Below are 16,408 nucleotides of genomic sequence, written 5' to 3'. Positions count from 1 at the left end.
TTTTAATGATATTTTTTCTAAAGTAGTAATGTTTGATCTTTTAATGATACAAATTCAATTTTCTCTTTTATTGGGTTTATGTATATCTCTCGGGCTTCTAATTCCATCTCTTCCTATGGCCTATTATATGCTCATTTCCATGTATAATATCTTGCATAATCAAAACTAGGTGAGCTACTCCATGTAAACCTATACCTTGGCTCTTAGAATCGCCACAAGCGGCATACAACTCTATACCAATTTTTGCATTTACCGTTGATAAAGATACCACACCATCAACTCCTACCAAATATGCTGAGGGGCGCTCGCCCTGGGCCCCCGAAAATATAGGGCCCCCAGGCCCCAGATCGACATGTATGCAGTAGTATGCAGCACTGCACATACGCCGTGAACGAAGGAAACAACGCTGGCCCCAACCTCCCAACTCCCAAGCGAAACGCCGCAACGCACTACTGAACCGTCTCTCCTTTTTCGATGGCCTACGCCGCTACGCGAGAGGTGCGAGACCGCTCGTGAACTGTCGGACTGGGCCTCGCTGCAATGCTGCATGCTGCCAGAGCGCATCCATCACGGTGTTTCAGTCTCCCCGTCGCCGATTCAAGCAGAGAACTGACCAATACCAGCCAGGGGCCGGATGAACCAGGCAGCTAGCAAAGCAAGCCAGCAATCATGGCAATAACCGGAGAAGAGAAGGTAGCATTTCCGATTTGACAGTCACAGGATCTCAGGATCTTAACGAATAGATGTTTCATCTTTGATTTATTAATGATATTCAGAAGAATATTGTGTGTTCATTCAAGTAGATAGATAATAGTAATTGGTTTATTTATTAGACATCTGTGATGGATAGATGATATTTGGATTTGAGAGTCTTTCCTAGTAAGCAATAATATTTCTGCAAATTGATCTAACATTACAGCTTTGTGCTAGGCTGCTAGCTAGCTTCCAATTACTCACAATTTTATTAAGTTTTCAGCGTCATAGTCATCAACAACTTCGCATCTAAAAATAGTAAAAGAAAACTTTAAAGAAATATGTAGATATATTTAATATGCATATTGAATATTTATCTAGATTATTACTACTATTAGAGGGGGCCCATGATTTTCTTTCGCCCTGGGCCCCTAAATTCTCAGGACCGGCCCCGTCAACAACTTAGTTTGCACATGGTGGCGGATCTAGAATAATTGTTAAGAGAAGCTTTCTTCCGCCTCTAAATAACTTCAGCCTTTTCTCGTAACGCATCCATAGCAAAAAAAAAAAAAATGTAGGGGGGCTCTATGGGTTCGGTGGCAGTAGGATTATTTTCGCCGAGCTTAAATCACATCGTTCTTGTATAATGATTATTTTTCTAGGTGTACCTATATACATAGTTATATAGTAGAAATTAAGGGTCAGTAAAAGTTAAAATAACTTATAATTCAGAATGGATGGAGTGAGTATGTACTCTTACCTTCTTACATGATTTTTAGACGTAGCAATAATATATCGTATTGCCCCCCATAGGCTATTGCTAGCAGGAAAAGGTGCACACGCTACCATCGTTCTCACTTCCCATACTCCGTTACGCGCGGTACGTGCCTTTTGTTTTTAGAAAAAAAATAATGTACGTGCCTTTTCCACTCCGCAAGTCGCCACCCCAAGAAAGAAAAAAGAGAGGAAAAAAAGAGCACGTACCTACCGCCCGGAGCCCCGGACCCATGTCCCCTGCCGTGCCGTGGGGTGCCACCACCGGTCACCCGGACCGGACCCGTGACGTGTCAGATCAGATAGATTTTACGGGTGCCATGCGCGCTCCCCCAAATGGCTCCAAAAAGCGTCGGAAATATCCACGCGCCCCCACTCCGTCTAGAAACACTCGGATCCACGCCTCGTCGACGTCTACCCTTGCACAAAAAAAACCACGAGGTCGAGGAGTCCCCCACGCATCGTCGTCGGCATTCCCCTTTGGCTTGCGGCAGCAGCTCGCCTCGTTCCCCACCCCTCCCCTCCCTCCGCCGCGCCGAGCCCCTCGGGGTCAAATCGAGCTCGGCGCCAAGGGAAGCCGCCGCGTCGCAGGGGGAGGGAAGCAAGCGCCACGCGGCAGCGAGTCCCTTTAGCGGCTGCAATGGAGGACGCCGCCGCCCAGCGCAGGGTCCGCGCGGTCTCCGCGCACCTCCAGCCGCCGCCGCCCGCCGCGGGCCGCGGCCTCGCCGCCAACCCCACCGCCGGCGAGTACGCCCACGGTGCGTCCCCCCCTCTCCCTGCGTTTCGTTTCACCTGCTGCTGCTGCTGCTGCCGGTGCTCCCGTCCCGTGTGGCGATGCCCCCGACTTGGAACCCGCGGTGCGGCCGGTGGGAACTGGACGGTCCTTTATTGCGGCGGGTGGGCCAGCAGCCCAGCCCCGACTCCGGAGTGGTGGGGATGTGGCGCGGTGGTCCATGTCCCCGGCCGTACTGGTCATCTTACGGGGGTCTAGCTTCCGAATCTGGGGGCGCTGCCACCGCTGGCCAGTTCCTTCGCCTTGGCCTCTGGCAACGCCACTCTCTCTGAATGGCAACTAGTCCACCATCATGTCTGTCTGAACTTCACACCCCTAACCAGATTTAACATATGGATGCCTATATGCTGCTGCTATCTGTTTTGTACACACTTCTTTTCCGGTTGCTGGTGGCCAGCCTATGCCTTCTCCATTTCAACTGTGCTTGCTTGAGTTGACTTAGCAAGTACTAGCATTTTTCCTCGCAGACAACCTATGCTATTTTACTTTGAGAAAATGGCGCCTTCCAAACAGGATATCATTAGTAACTCGCTCTACGTGCTCTTTTCAGCGCAGGGCTACAGTGTTGTTCTCCCTGAGAAGTTGCAGACTGGAAAGTGGAACGTGTACCGGTAGGTAATTTGTATGTTAAGCTGTGCTCACTTCTGTGAGGGCTCATAATTGCTTCCGCCATCTTGCAGATCCGCGCGTTCGCCTCTAAGTTTGATTAGTAGATATCCTGGCAACCCAGACATTGGAACGCTGCACGATAATTTTGCGTAAGAAGCCGCACCATCTCTCTTGAACTTTTGTTTTCTGATTTCATCTAATTGTGAGAAAGATCCGTTGTTACCAACATTATGATCAAATCTTTGTTACCGTTTATTTTCAAATGCATTTGTGTAAAATCATGCAGGTATGCAGTTGACACTTTTAGAGATTGTAAATACCTGGGAACAAGAATCAGAGCAGATGGGACAATTGGAGAGTAAGGATTGTTGGCCCAAATGGATCTGATTTAACAAGGATTAGCTATCTGATAGGAGTAATTGCCTTCCATATCTTTTATCCAGATTTGTTTAATTCCTTTAAGTGGCCGATAATATTGTAGCTACAAATGGATGACATATGGAGAAGCTAGCACAAGCAGGACTGCAGTAGGTTCTGGCCTTATTTATCATGGAGCACCTGAAGTGAGTCATCATGATCTGAACAAGCACTTGTCCTTTTTTTTTGATCGAACAGATATATTGTGTGCATATTTGAACTTACTTCAAATATCTTTTCTATTTGGAATCAGGGTGCACGCATTGGTTTGTATTTTATAAACAGACCTGAGTGGATTATAGTTGACCATGCCTGTGCTTCATACTCATACGTATCTGTGCCACTTTATGATACTCTTGGTATGTTCACAAACAAAGAATGACCATAGGTATCTTGTTCATTCTTGACTCATCTAGTGACACTTTTTATATTGTACTTGCAGGTCCAGATGCTGTTCAGTTCATTGTGAACCATGCAACTGTGGAAGTTATATTCTGTGTGCCTCAAACACTAAGCATTGTGAGCTTTAATCTCTGCTCTCATCTTAGACAATTACCAGGTCCAACAACGAAATTACTAATGAAACCTATGAGGCTATATGTCAGAAGTCACACTTGTCCTAACTAGTGAGGCTGGAACTGCTCCAGGAATTTGGGTCAATTTTTATTTGTTTGGGTATAACTCTGGTCACGGGTTTCTCTAGTGTCCAACTTATTGCATTATGGTTCATATGTCAGGCATCGCAATTAGCGACTATATTTTTCCTGGCCCATATCCACTAAAGATATGGTTAATCTGGTGGATATTGGGGCCTGATCTTAAACTAGGTTTTACGTTTATAAACAATACAATTTTTTCCTATTTGAAATGGTAGATCAGTTTATCAATGCCTTTTAGCTTTGAACTTCACATTGCACCATTCTACATTCAAAAGAAGTAAACTTGATTAATGACATAGTTTTACTCATCATTGCCTATTGATTGCAGCTGTTAAGTTTTATTGCTCAAATGCCATGTGTTCGGCTTATAGTGGTAAGTCTGGATCACTTACAGTTGATAAACACATTGTAACAGTCATTATTCTTCAAGGACATTCCCTCCTAATTTTTCCTAATTTCTTTTGTCTAGGTAGTTGGTGGAGACAATGCAAAGATGCCCTCAGCTCCTGCAACTAGTGGAGTGGAAATCATAACTTACTCCAGGTTACTCATCCAGGTGCGCTCTCTAAATGATTCTTGAGTTTTTTTTTCATCAAAAAAATAAAATCCTATTAAATGTTTCAACCACTACATAAAGGTTATCGATTATATAAGTCGCTTCTCATAAACTGCATAGCTTAAGTGAAGCGGGTGCCTTTTATTCTTTTCCCGCATACCTGAAATTAAGAATTTTTGATAGATATCAACTACATGATAGCCATTGTTACTGTCAATAATCTGGAAAAGCCTAAGTCAGTTTCTGTGGATGCACTCAGCATAAAAGTTTTCCATGTCCTTTTGTTCCCTGCTTTCATTTTGTTTTTTGTCCTAGCCCATGAGCTTCAAGGGTTTCTCCCTTAAAAAGTTGATGTGATGTGACACCTAAGCAGCACATATGTAGTTGTGTTAGACATGCATGTATTATATTCTTAGATTATATACATGGGATGTTATGAAGTTCTCTGTCCTCCGTTGTTGGGTGAAAGTAACATCTATCTAGAATGCGAAACTGAATCTTCTTGTTCAGATTAAACTGATATGGAATGTTTGTATCAATGTGCTTCTATGCAAAGGTCATTTTTTGTATTTTACTTGTATACAGTAGTACAGTACACCTGAGAGCACAGAGCTAATCTTATGCAGTACAAATGGTAGGTCTACCACAGATCAAATGTTCTTGTTGGCCAAGTCATATTTTTGTTTGTAAGTTGTAACTATATGTACATGTGTTCAATCCTTATAGGCGTACATAGCATGTTCGTGCTGGCCATATTACCTTCATTTTACATACAACATGTGTACCTGTTTCTGTATCAGTTAATTCTTCGATGGAATTTGAATGTTAATTGTGTGTACATTGTCATTGGCATTTTAAAAAGAATTGTAGCACCTAGTGTTTTCTGCTTGTTCCTATACATTGTGCATCTCTGTTTTCTGAAATCCTTCTATTCTTCATCTCAGGGAAAATCTAGTCCTCAACCTTTTCGTCCTCCAAAACCTGAAGATGTGGCCACTATCTGTTACACTAGTGGCACTACTGGCACGCCAAAGGTAATTCATCCACCCTTCTGATTATTCTTTGCTCCATCAGGAAAGTTCTTTCTCCTATACAGTAGTGCATTTCAAATCCGTGATGTTGGGTACCAATCTTATCCCAGGGAGCTGTTCTTTCTCATGGGAACTTTATTGCAAATGTAGCAGGATCAAGCCTGAACATTAAGTTTTACCCCTCTGATGTGTGAGTATTTTACATTTGAATAGAATTGTTCCTGGCTTCCTGCTTGCATAACTTGTCCAATTCATATCAGCTCTTAACATTTCTGATAATAGATTTATGAATTGCTCTCCCTAGGTATATCTCATATCTACCTTTGGCTCACATCTACGAGAGGGTTAACCAGGTTGCATTGCTGCACTGTGGTGTTGCCGTTGGATTCTACCAAGGGGTATGAAGACCCGAAACTATGCAGAAGGATAACTATATATTTACTTTTCATTTTTATTCTTGAATACACATGTAATCTACAGGACAATTTTGCAAGGTTATCTTTCCTTACTTTGTTCATTTCCAGGATAATTTGAAGCTGATGGATGATTTGGCTGTTTTGAGACCGACAGTATTCGCAAGTGTTCCCCGGTTATGTAACAGAATTTATGCCGCGTAATATAACTATACCACCTAGTTCTTTATGTTCTATTCTATGTTCAGTATAAATATCAAAGAGTAACATGTTCTGTTGGTATTGCTAACTAGCTAGTTGCTTATTTGTTGTGCAGAATTACAAATGCTGTGAAGGAGTCTGGTGGCCTGAAAGAAAAATTGTTTCATACTGCGTACAATGCCAAGAGGCAAGCAATCCTTACAGGTAAGAACAGTATGAAGCTCATTGAAGCTAAGTGCCCTTTTGTTGTTTGGATAACAGATGAGAATTTCTTCTGCATCAATATTGAAGCATAGAGTCGATACAGGGATATTTACACAACCTATTTATCAAATGGTGAGGAGTGTCTCTCATGGGTAGAAAGGTTAGGTGAGCAAGGTCTCAACCAACCCACCTGGTTTTGATTCTCCTCATCTGCTTATGAACAGCTGGGGAATGTCTTCCCGCAGTCTCGTTCAAATGGTGAACCATCCTACTGTTCATGGGCTATGCATGTATTCACAAATTTTCATCTATTTTCTGAAGGAGTTGCATCAACCAACTTTGTTAGACCTCTGCTCCTTATTTTTGTTTGATTTTGTTGAAGGCTGTCTTCCCCTAAGTTTATCTGTGCAAAGCATATGCCTGGTACTTTGATACATATATTTAATGCAACAACAAAATGCCAAACAATTGGAAAAGATCTGTCCTTATATTTTGCAGGAGAGTTGTTTATTTATGTTTCTATATTCATAGGTCATTCCTTACCTACATCACATAGAAGTTTTTATGTGGATCCTTCAAATGCCTGTCATTGATCTGTACTTAATTTAACCAAAGGGGTGCACAGTAAAAAAATTTATAGCTAGACAAACCCGTTTGATCAAAATACCTGGGTTACTTAAATGACATTTTCCTGCTTTAAGTCAATACTGAAGTCTAGATGGCACGGGTATGGCTAGGTTTCATTCCCATTTTATTGGCAGAAAGTTGATGCAGCCTGTATGGAACAAACCACTCAATGTTCCAATAACATCTAATTAGTATTATTTTTTGGTTTGGAGTTCTTGTGTTCTGTTTTTATGTATACCTTAAGATCTTTAGGAAGACCTCAATATCCTATGGCCTGTTTCTATTTGGAAAATAGAGTACCTTTTACAATATTTTCTTGTGTTTCCCAAGTATAGTTTGGAAGATAGAATCTGGCGCAGTCGACCATTCGGGCTTGACTGTGCAAATGGTATTCCTGTAAGATTGTTGGTCACTCATAAGATGGGAAGGGGGCTGATATTTCAAGCACTCTCCAACATGAAGCTTTTGTAGTTTATTCGGGACTTCTTTATACAGCACAGTCATAACTGATATTTCAGAAACTTCAGATAGTAATCCTCTTTGGTTGGTTTATATCTGTTAATTAGCAATAACTGAATTAGGCCAATTCTACAATTTGATGCCATCATTGATCCAGTTCTTATCGCATATATCATATATGTCTATTGTGTAATGTCACTTATATACTATGTGTTTTCAGGTCGAAATCCATCCCCAATGTGGGATAAGTTGGTATTTAACAAAATAAAAGCTAGGCTTGGTGGACGCGTGAGACTTATGACTTCAGGTGCTTCTCCACTGTCAGCAGATGTCATGGAATTCCTAAGAATGTGAGCTGACTTCTTCTGAGATCTCATGGATAATTATTTGGATCTTGGCTTTGCGAAATATAATTATTGTTTAAATTTTTTAGATGCTTCGGTGGTGAAGTTCTTGAAGGCTATGGAATGACAGAGACATCTTGTATCATATCTGCAATGGATATTGGTGATAAATCAATTGGTCATGTTGGGTCCCCAATTTCATCTTGTGGTAAGCTTGGTGTTTTGATTTCAAGCATTCCAAGGATATAAATATAAATATATAATAAATTTGCTCCCCCCCCCCTTCCCAAAACATGTTTTGAGTAACGCTTCTGCACTAATGTTGAAAGTATAGTCTCATGAATTCAACTTGATATATTAATACGCATAGAGAATCAATACTAAAGTTATTGTCTTTATTTGTTTTTTAAACTTTTTTATATCACTTATCTTATTTTATGGTGTTGGTACTTTCAAACTCAATGGATGTCCACTGAAGTTAGTCATGGCGAATAACTTATACTAAAATATTGTTTCTATGCGTTGCATTCTATATCTGTTTCAAGGTTTAGTCTTTAAGTTTTAGTTTGACGTGTTTCAGGTCATTCATTTAGCAAGGTCCCATAGTCACCATGTGTAATGGCTAGGGTAGAGACGATAGAGGAGAGGGATCAAGCCCCCCTTGCTCCACGCTTGTAGATTAGATGGGAGAGGAAGATAATTTCATTGCTTGCCAAATAGAGTTTACACGGCCTGATATATAGCCGGCTGAGTTGCCCCTCGTACAAGCCACGAGATGCCAAATCCTAACAAACCAATCTACTAACCATATTAGCTAACCGAAATCTAACTTGCCAAATAAAAGAAGATACATGCGGCTTAACCTGCCACTTTCTTTGCACGCCTGACATAATGCTTTCCCCACATAACATCACTCCCCCCCTCGAGCAACAGCTTGTCCTCAAGCTGAAAGGAAGGATAGCATTCTTGAAACGTCGAAAGGTCTTCCCAGGAAGCCGATGAAGCAGGGAGCCCTTCCCACTGTACCAAAATTTGTCGAACACCTCGGTAGAGACGGACCTTGATCGCCTTAGCAGGAACTGGAACAATGGCACCATTGTGTGTTGGCGGCAGGGACGGTGGAACCACAAGAGGGGTGCCCACAAATTTCTTCAGAAGACCCACATGGAAGGCGTTGTGCAAGCGAGTGCCAGGAGGCAAGGCGAGGCGGAATGCCACCTCGTTGATCTTCTCCGTGATCTGATAAGGCCCAAAGAAGCGTTGGCGCAGCTTGCCCTTTGCAGAATCCGCTAAAGAACCATGCGGCCAGTGATGAAGACGCAGCCAGACCCAGTCTCCAACATCAAATGAAAGCGGCTGATGAGAGTGATCATACGTTGCCTTGGTGACCGCCTGAGCTTGTTCCAGGCGCAGCCGAACCTCTTCAATGAAAGCGTCCTGTTCGGCCATGTGCTGAGCGACAGCAGCTACCCGGATCTCGCCATGATCATAAGAGCATAAGCTTGGAGGATCCCGACCATACACCACTCGAAACGGTGTATCCTTGAGGACAGTGTGGAAGGCCGTATTGTAGATGTATTCTGCCCAAGGTAGCCAGCGGACCCACTGCCCAGGGCGGTCGCCTATCATGCACCTGAGATACATGCCAATTGCCTTGTTCACCACCTCCGATTGGCCATCTGTTTGGGGGTGAAAGGCCGAACTCATGAGGAGCTTGGAGCCTGATGCTGTGAAGAGCGCCTTCCAGAAGACCGATGTAAACACCGGGTCGCGGTCGGAGACAATGGATGCCGGAATGCCGTGGAGGCGCACCACTTCAGCGAAGAACACGCGCGCCACTGATTCTGCAGTGTATGGATGGCCCAGTTGGTTGAAGTGGGCGTATTTGGAGAAACGGTCCACCACGGTGAGGATGACCGACTTGCCGCCGACCTTGGGGAGAGCCTCAATGAAGTCCATGCTGACATCTTGCCAGACCGCTGATGGAACGGGGAGTGGTTGCAGGAGGCCGGCCGGCTGAAGGTGTTCAACCTTATTCCTCTGGCAGACACAGGCGCGGACGAAATCCTGGACGGCGTTGCGGCCGCGGGCCACATGGAAGTCGCGGCGGAGTCGATGAAGTGTGCGCTGGACGCCTTCATGGTTGTCATCGTGCGCTGCGGCGATGATGGACGGCAGCAGGGAGAACATGGCCGGCACGTACAGACGGTTATGGAAGGTCACCAGCCCGTCCACGAGGCGCCACGGTTCCCCCAGCTCGCCGTGGTCCAACCGCTCCCGGAGCTTGCATAAGGTGTTGTCGGTCGCCGCCGCTGCTGCCCGAAAGGCCGTCAGGAGGTCGAAAGAGGGCGCGGATACGGCGAGCACTGAGATCGTGTCGGCGTCACGGCGGGAAAGGGCATCCGCCACGACGTTCGCCCTTCCTGGCTTGTATTCCACTGCGAAATCAAAACCCAAAAGTTTGCTCACCCAGTGATGTTGCGGTATTGTGGTGAGACGCTGGTCGAGGATGAACTTCAAGGGCTGATGGTCGGTGCGGACGACGAAGGAGCGGCCCCAAAGGTACGGGTGCCAGTGGCGCACTGCCTGAGCCTGGCCAATGAGCTCGCGCTCATACGCCGCAAGACTGCGATGGCGAGGAGGTAGGGCGCGGCTGAAGAAGGCAATTGCGCCGCTTTCCTGGTGGAGAACCGCGCCAATGTCGGAACCTGAGGCGTCGCACTCGACGAGGAAGCGCTTGGAGAAGTTGGGAAGGGTCAATACTGGCGCCGATGTTAGGGCGTGCTGGAGCGCCTTGAAGGCGACGTCCGCCTCCGGAGGCCAGTGGAATGCATCCTTCTTGAGCAAGGCGGTGAGCGGCGCTGCGATCGAGCTAAAATCCTTGATGAAACGCTGATAGTACCCGGCCAGGCCAAGGAACCCGCGGAGAGCGCGTACTGACGACGGCGTCGGCCACTCCAGGATGGCCTGAACCTTGCTGGTGTCCATCGCGACACCTTCTCCGGAAACCACATGGCCCAAGTAGGCCACAGATGTCTCGCCAAAGGAGCACTTAGAACGCTTCAAGAACAGCTGGTGCTCGCGCAACATGGTGAGGACTGCACGGATGTGGCTCATGTGCTCGGCCCAAGTGGTGCTATAGATCAGAATGTCGTCGAAGAAGACGAGCACGAACTGCCTGAGGAACGGTCGCAGCACCTCATTCATCAAGGCCTGGAACGTTGCTGGCGCATTGGTGAGGCCGCAGGGCATGACGAGAAATTCGTAGAGATCCTCATGTGTTCTGAACGCTGTCTTGGCAATGTCCTCTGGATTCATGCGCACTTGATGATACTCGGAGCGGAGGTCGAGTTTGGAAAAGAATCGGGCGCTGTGCAACTCGTCCAAAAGTTCTTCCACAACTGGGATTGGGAATTTGTCCTTCACTGTGCGCTCGTTGAGGGCTCTGTAATCAACACAGAGTCGCCAGGTACCGTCGGCCTTCTTGACGAGGAGAACTGGTGCTGAAAAAGGCGAGGAGCTGCGGCGGATGAGGCCCTGAGCCTCCATGGCGCGGCATTGACGTTCCAATTCATCCTTCTGGAGCTGAGGATATCTGTAGGGGCGGACAACCACTGGCGCTGTACCCGGCAGGAGGTGAATGGAGTGGTCTCGAGAACGTGACGGAGGGAGCCGAACTGGAGGAGCAAACACATCGGCGAACTCGTCCAGGAGGAGGTCCAGCAGATCGTGCGCATGGACAGTATGGAGCTGGGCGCCGCGCGGTCCGGGCACGCCACGCCACCGGACTCGTATGTTGGAGCGCCAGAGGGACATGGTTTGGCGGCCAAAATCCCAGAGGACGGGCCCAGCGTGGCCAGCCAATCGGTCCCCAGGACCATGTCATGTCCGCCAAAGGGTAGCACGTAGACATCGGCGCGGAACGGCTCGCCGTCGATGGAGAACGCGGCATCACAGAAGACTCCAGGGCAGCGCACGCGGTCGCCGTTGGCAACCGTGACAGCCAGGTCGGTGCGCGGGATAAAGCACAAGCCTGTTCGCGTTGCCACCGCCTCCGACACGAAGTTATGAGTGGATCCGGAGTCAAGCAGGACGGTCACCGTGACGCGGCCAAGCTGGACGATGACTTGCATGGTGTCACGGGTACGGACCCCCGCGATCGCATGGAGGGAGATCTGTGGTTGTGACTAGGAATTGTCATCGGTTGCCGGGTCGTCGTCTTTGTGGTCGGCCACCTCCATGGTGAAGAGGCGTGCACAGACCCTGTTGTGGCCACGGACGTACTTCTCATCACAATTGAAGCACTGGCCGTTGCGGCGGCGTTCCTCAATCTTGGCCGGCGAGAGACGGCGCACGGTGCGTCCGGCCACCGTGACAGTCCCGGGCGTTGGCGCAGGTAGCGCCAGGGGCGGTGTCGAGGTAGAGCCCTGCAAGGCGGTCGCCGGAGTTGGCGTGTTTGGAAGGAGGCCGCGAGATGAAGATGCGGCGGAATGTCCTGCGCGGGGAGGAGGCGCTGTGATCTGCTCGCGACGTTCATACGCTCGGGCCAAGCTCATGGCGACCTCCAACGACTGGTGCCCCTGAAGCTGCACATCGATGCTGAGGGGTTCGCCTAACCCCGCCGTGAAGAGCTAGATCTGCTGAGCTTCCGTGAGAGGACCGGCGCGGGTGAGGAGCGCCAGGAAGCGTTCCTGGTAATCGGCGACGGTGGTGGATCGGCGGCAGGCTGCCAATTCGCCGAGCGGATTTGATCGGAGGTGTGGACCGAAACACATGTCCAGGAGGGTGGAGAAGCGCCGCCACGATGGAACGCCTTCGTCCCGCTCAATCCGCATGTACCACTGCTGTGCTGGCCCATGAAGGTGGAGTGCTGCCAGCCAGACTTGTTCTTCCTCCAGGGTGCGCTGACCGCGGAAGTAATGTTCGCAGCGATTGAGGAACGGCAAGGGATCGCCCGTGCCGCCGAACGTTGGGAAATCCAACTTGTGGAAGCGAGTGTTGCTGAGGGGTCCTTTGCGCTGCTGAAGGATCTCCGGGCCGTGGGCGTGGAGAATCATCTGCTTCTGTGTGGACTCGATGTGGTCGAGTCGATCTGCAAGCTTGTCGAGGATGTCAAACTTCTTGAGGAGAGCAGCCATGAGCTCTCGGTGTTCCTTCTCTGCGGCCGCCGCAGCATCGGCCGCTGCCTTGGCGTCGGCGGCGTCACCCATGGCGAAGGATCGCTGGACGTCTGATACCAATGTAATGGCTAGGGTAGAGATGATAGAGGAGAGGGATCAAGTCCCCCTTGCTCCACGCTTGTAGATTAGATGGGAGAGGAAGATAATTTCATTGCTTGCCAAATAGAGTTTACACGGCCTGATATATAGCCGGCTGAGTTGCCCCTCGTACAAGCCACGAGATGCCAAATCCTAACAAACCAATCTACTAACCATATTAGCTAACCGAAATCTAACTTGCCAAATAAAAGAAGATACATGCGGCTTAACCTGCCACTTTCTTTGCACGCCTGACATAATGCTTTCCCCACATAACACCATGTTGATTGGAGCATGTATTTTGGAATAAAACTGGCTGTTTCTTGAGAACTATGTCAATCAATTCTTTCATGACACTTATCAGATGACGCCCCGTGTCCAAAATACTTAAAAGTATGCCTTTCTGCATTGTTCTCACTTTCATTGTGGATTGCTTTCTTTCCATTTTCAGAGGTGAAACTTGTGGATGTCCCAGAAATGAATTATACTTCTGATGATCAACCATATCCTCGTGGAGAAATTTGTGTTAGAGGACCCACGATATTCCGTGGTTACTACAAAGATGAAGTACAAACGTAAATTTCTACCCTTCACTTGTATTTACCTTTCTATAATCTATATTGAATCGGCTGCAACTGCAACAAATGCATTTGAAAACCTGCAGAAGAGAAGTCATTGATGAAGATGGTTGGTTGCACACTGGAGACATAGGCCTGTGGTTGCCTGAAGGGCGTCTAAAGATTATTGATAGGTAAAACTTAATTGGCACTATTTTATTTTAGCTTTTCCTTTTGGAGTTGAGAAGTCAATTAAATGTTTTTCTCTTGTTTTAGTGAATACGGTGCACAATTTATCTTTTAGTTCTCTTTATGCTCCAGTCTCCATATAACATGCATTAAAGTCATCGTAAAACCTCTATTCAAGCTAGTGCTAGAATTGATCTACCATCTAGTTTGATGTCCAAGTATGAACATCTTCATAAGGAGAAAATTTTATGAGGCCAGTTCGTATGAACAAAAAGAAGCTAGGAAAGACTATTAGAAAGTTTGTATTTTGCACCAGTCAGGCCGAGTCGATGGTCAGGCTTCAAAGACGCGCAGCTCCTGTGTGTTCAAGAAAAAAAAAGAGAAATTCTGTATTTGCTAGAAAATTTATTTTCATATCCATCCATTTTTTTATTATAGCATAGGGGAGAACCCTACGGGAGAGCATAGTGATGGCGATAATTTTAGGAAAGGCTTCGCTCAAAAAAAAAAGAAAGAAAGAGAAAAAGAAACACAATGCAAATGAACGCAAATGACAAAACTAAACTATATTGGCTTTCAAATCAAAATAACTGAATTGGAAAATCTGAACAATGCAGCTCATAATGAATAACTGAGTTTGAAGATCCCTGGCTCCCTGCATCTTTCTTGCCAGCTTTTCTGTACATCCAAAATGTCCAAGGAATTAAAACCTTTGTTACATTCATTGGAACTTGTGTCCTCACAGAACACTTTTCCTATATTGTTTTGTTGATATACATTTTCCCTAGGCATAGTTTGGTCTCCTTATTGTTCTTCCTTAATTACTAATGTTTTTACATGTTCTTCCGGACTCTAGGAAAAAGAACATTTTCAAGTTAGCTCAAGGAGAATACATAGCTCCAGAGAAGATTGAAAATGTCTATGCCAAATGCAAGTTCATTGCCCAATGCTTTATATATGGTAAAGTCATGATTCTATATTGTCTTTTGTCTATGACTATAAATTAGGCTGTGATGTCCTAAATTTCTGTCTGAATGCAGGTGATAGTTTCAACTCTTCCCTAGTTGCTGTTGTTGCAGTTGAACTAGAGGTTTTGAAGGCTTGGGCTGCATCTGAAGGAATCCAGGTAAAATATTTTAACCATAACATCTGTCATCTATTTATTTCACTTTTCACCCCATGAAAGGAAATGTTGGTGTAGCTTTTGAAAAAAAATGTCAGTGTAACTAGTTGTTGTGACACTTATCAAATATATAATTGTAAACTGAGGAATCATTTTCCGTCATATGCAAGTATATAAATACTATCCAACTATACTGTGCTGTTGTCATTTGCGCATTCTTACAGTTCACTACGGAATAATATGTACAGCCTTTTTCTTCAACAAGTAGAACATCAAGCATAAGTCTTTAACATGTGCACAATCTTTTTATGTTCTAAACTGTCGTTTCTAACATGTAGTACGAAGACTTAAGGCAGCTTTGTGCCGATCCTAGAGCAAGAGCTGCTGTCCTGGCTGATATGGATTCTATTGGAAAGGAAGCACAGGTTTCTCTCTTTTGTTCTTACCTAGCCTATTCTAATATCCTATCCAAATGAAACTGTTGTGTTGTGATTCTTATTGATATCTCTATCCCTATTGTATCAGCTAAGAGGTTTTGAATTTGCTAAAGCTGTTACTCTTGTTGCTGAACCATTCACATTGGAGAATGGTCTCCTCACCCCAACATTCAAGGTAGGCCCCAGTGGTGATACTAGGGGAAGTTTACAAACTGAAATGCTGAGTGACTGACACACCGTCCCGATGCATTTCGCAGGTCAAAAGACCGCAAGCTAAGGCATACTTTGCAAAAGAAATATCAGATATGTATGCAGAGTTGAGAGAGACAGAGCCAGCTAGGCCGAAGTTGTAATCGCTTGTGTAATCATCAGAATGGAAGTGGAAAATACAGGCTTACAGGAGATTGTTGGGTTCCAAGATTCCACGATTATTTCTTCATATCATAAAATAAGTTGAATCTTCTGAATGGCAGATAATTGTTCCTGCAATGATCAGGAAAAGATTCAACAAGACGGGCAGTGCTTGGTGCAGAATGAAAACATGGTACTTGCTATGTGAACCATTGGATTTCTACCATTAAAGAAAAATCGGATGCTGAGTACGTGTTGAATTTCTGTCCGTGTCCACTGCCCTCTTGAATACATTGTACATGTAACTGTGCTCTAGCAGACGTGTCATGTGAGTCTGAATCTGTGCCTTAAATGGTACTTCATAGAAAATATTCTGCGTAACAATATGCATATGTACTGCAGATGTAATGTAACAGCAGCACTGAAGTAAAAAAGTTGACGGCAAACTGTACCATGAATGCCTGCCTCTTTGGATTGTGTATTTGTATAGCAATATCAGTATTGTTCTATCTGTTGAGACAGTTCAGAACCATGAACTGCTGCATCGCATGTTGATTGGGACGAGCTGAGAACTGACGAAAAGGAAACACGCTTCTGTTTGAATCAGGAGTACGAAAGATTAAGATTTTTTTGAAAGATTTGAAATGTCACTGTCACGTAGGACTGAAACAAAGCACATTTGCAACCACTGCTGTGGTATAACACATTTTCTG

The 16,408-nt window shown here is 45.6% G+C and overlaps 1 protein-coding gene across 1 annotated transcript; it reads left to right on the top strand.

Moving 5' to 3' along the window:
* The first annotated feature begins 1,851 nt into the window (after window positions 1-1,851).
* Window positions 1,852-16,176, top strand: LOC120643541 (long chain acyl-CoA synthetase 6, peroxisomal-like). The gene is made up of 23 exons (XM_039919930.1): window positions 1,852-2,225; window positions 2,811-2,871; window positions 2,941-3,018; window positions 3,156-3,227; window positions 3,351-3,432; window positions 3,540-3,645; window positions 3,729-3,805; window positions 4,274-4,318; window positions 4,415-4,501; window positions 5,446-5,535; window positions 5,643-5,722; window positions 5,837-5,930; window positions 6,057-6,145; window positions 6,262-6,350; window positions 7,657-7,786; window positions 7,870-7,988; window positions 13,490-13,613; window positions 13,703-13,789; window positions 14,641-14,744; window positions 14,825-14,910; window positions 15,246-15,332; window positions 15,433-15,519; window positions 15,602-16,176. Exons 1-23 carry the CDS (start codon window positions 2,108-2,110, stop codon window positions 15,695-15,697), a joined length of 2,088 nt encoding a protein of 695 aa, XP_039775864.1. The 5' UTR covers window positions 1,852-2,107; the 3' UTR covers window positions 15,698-16,176.
* Window positions 16,177-16,408: the final 232 nt, after the last annotated feature.

This window comes from Panicum virgatum, chromosome 8K, assembly GCF_016808335.1.
Source record: "Panicum virgatum strain AP13 chromosome 8K, P.virgatum_v5, whole genome shotgun sequence".
Lineage (NCBI taxonomy): Eukaryota > Viridiplantae > Streptophyta > Magnoliopsida > Poales > Poaceae > Panicum > Panicum virgatum.
The sequence above is the reverse complement of the archived record's forward strand: the minus strand, read 5'-3'. Positions and strand labels throughout refer to the sequence as shown.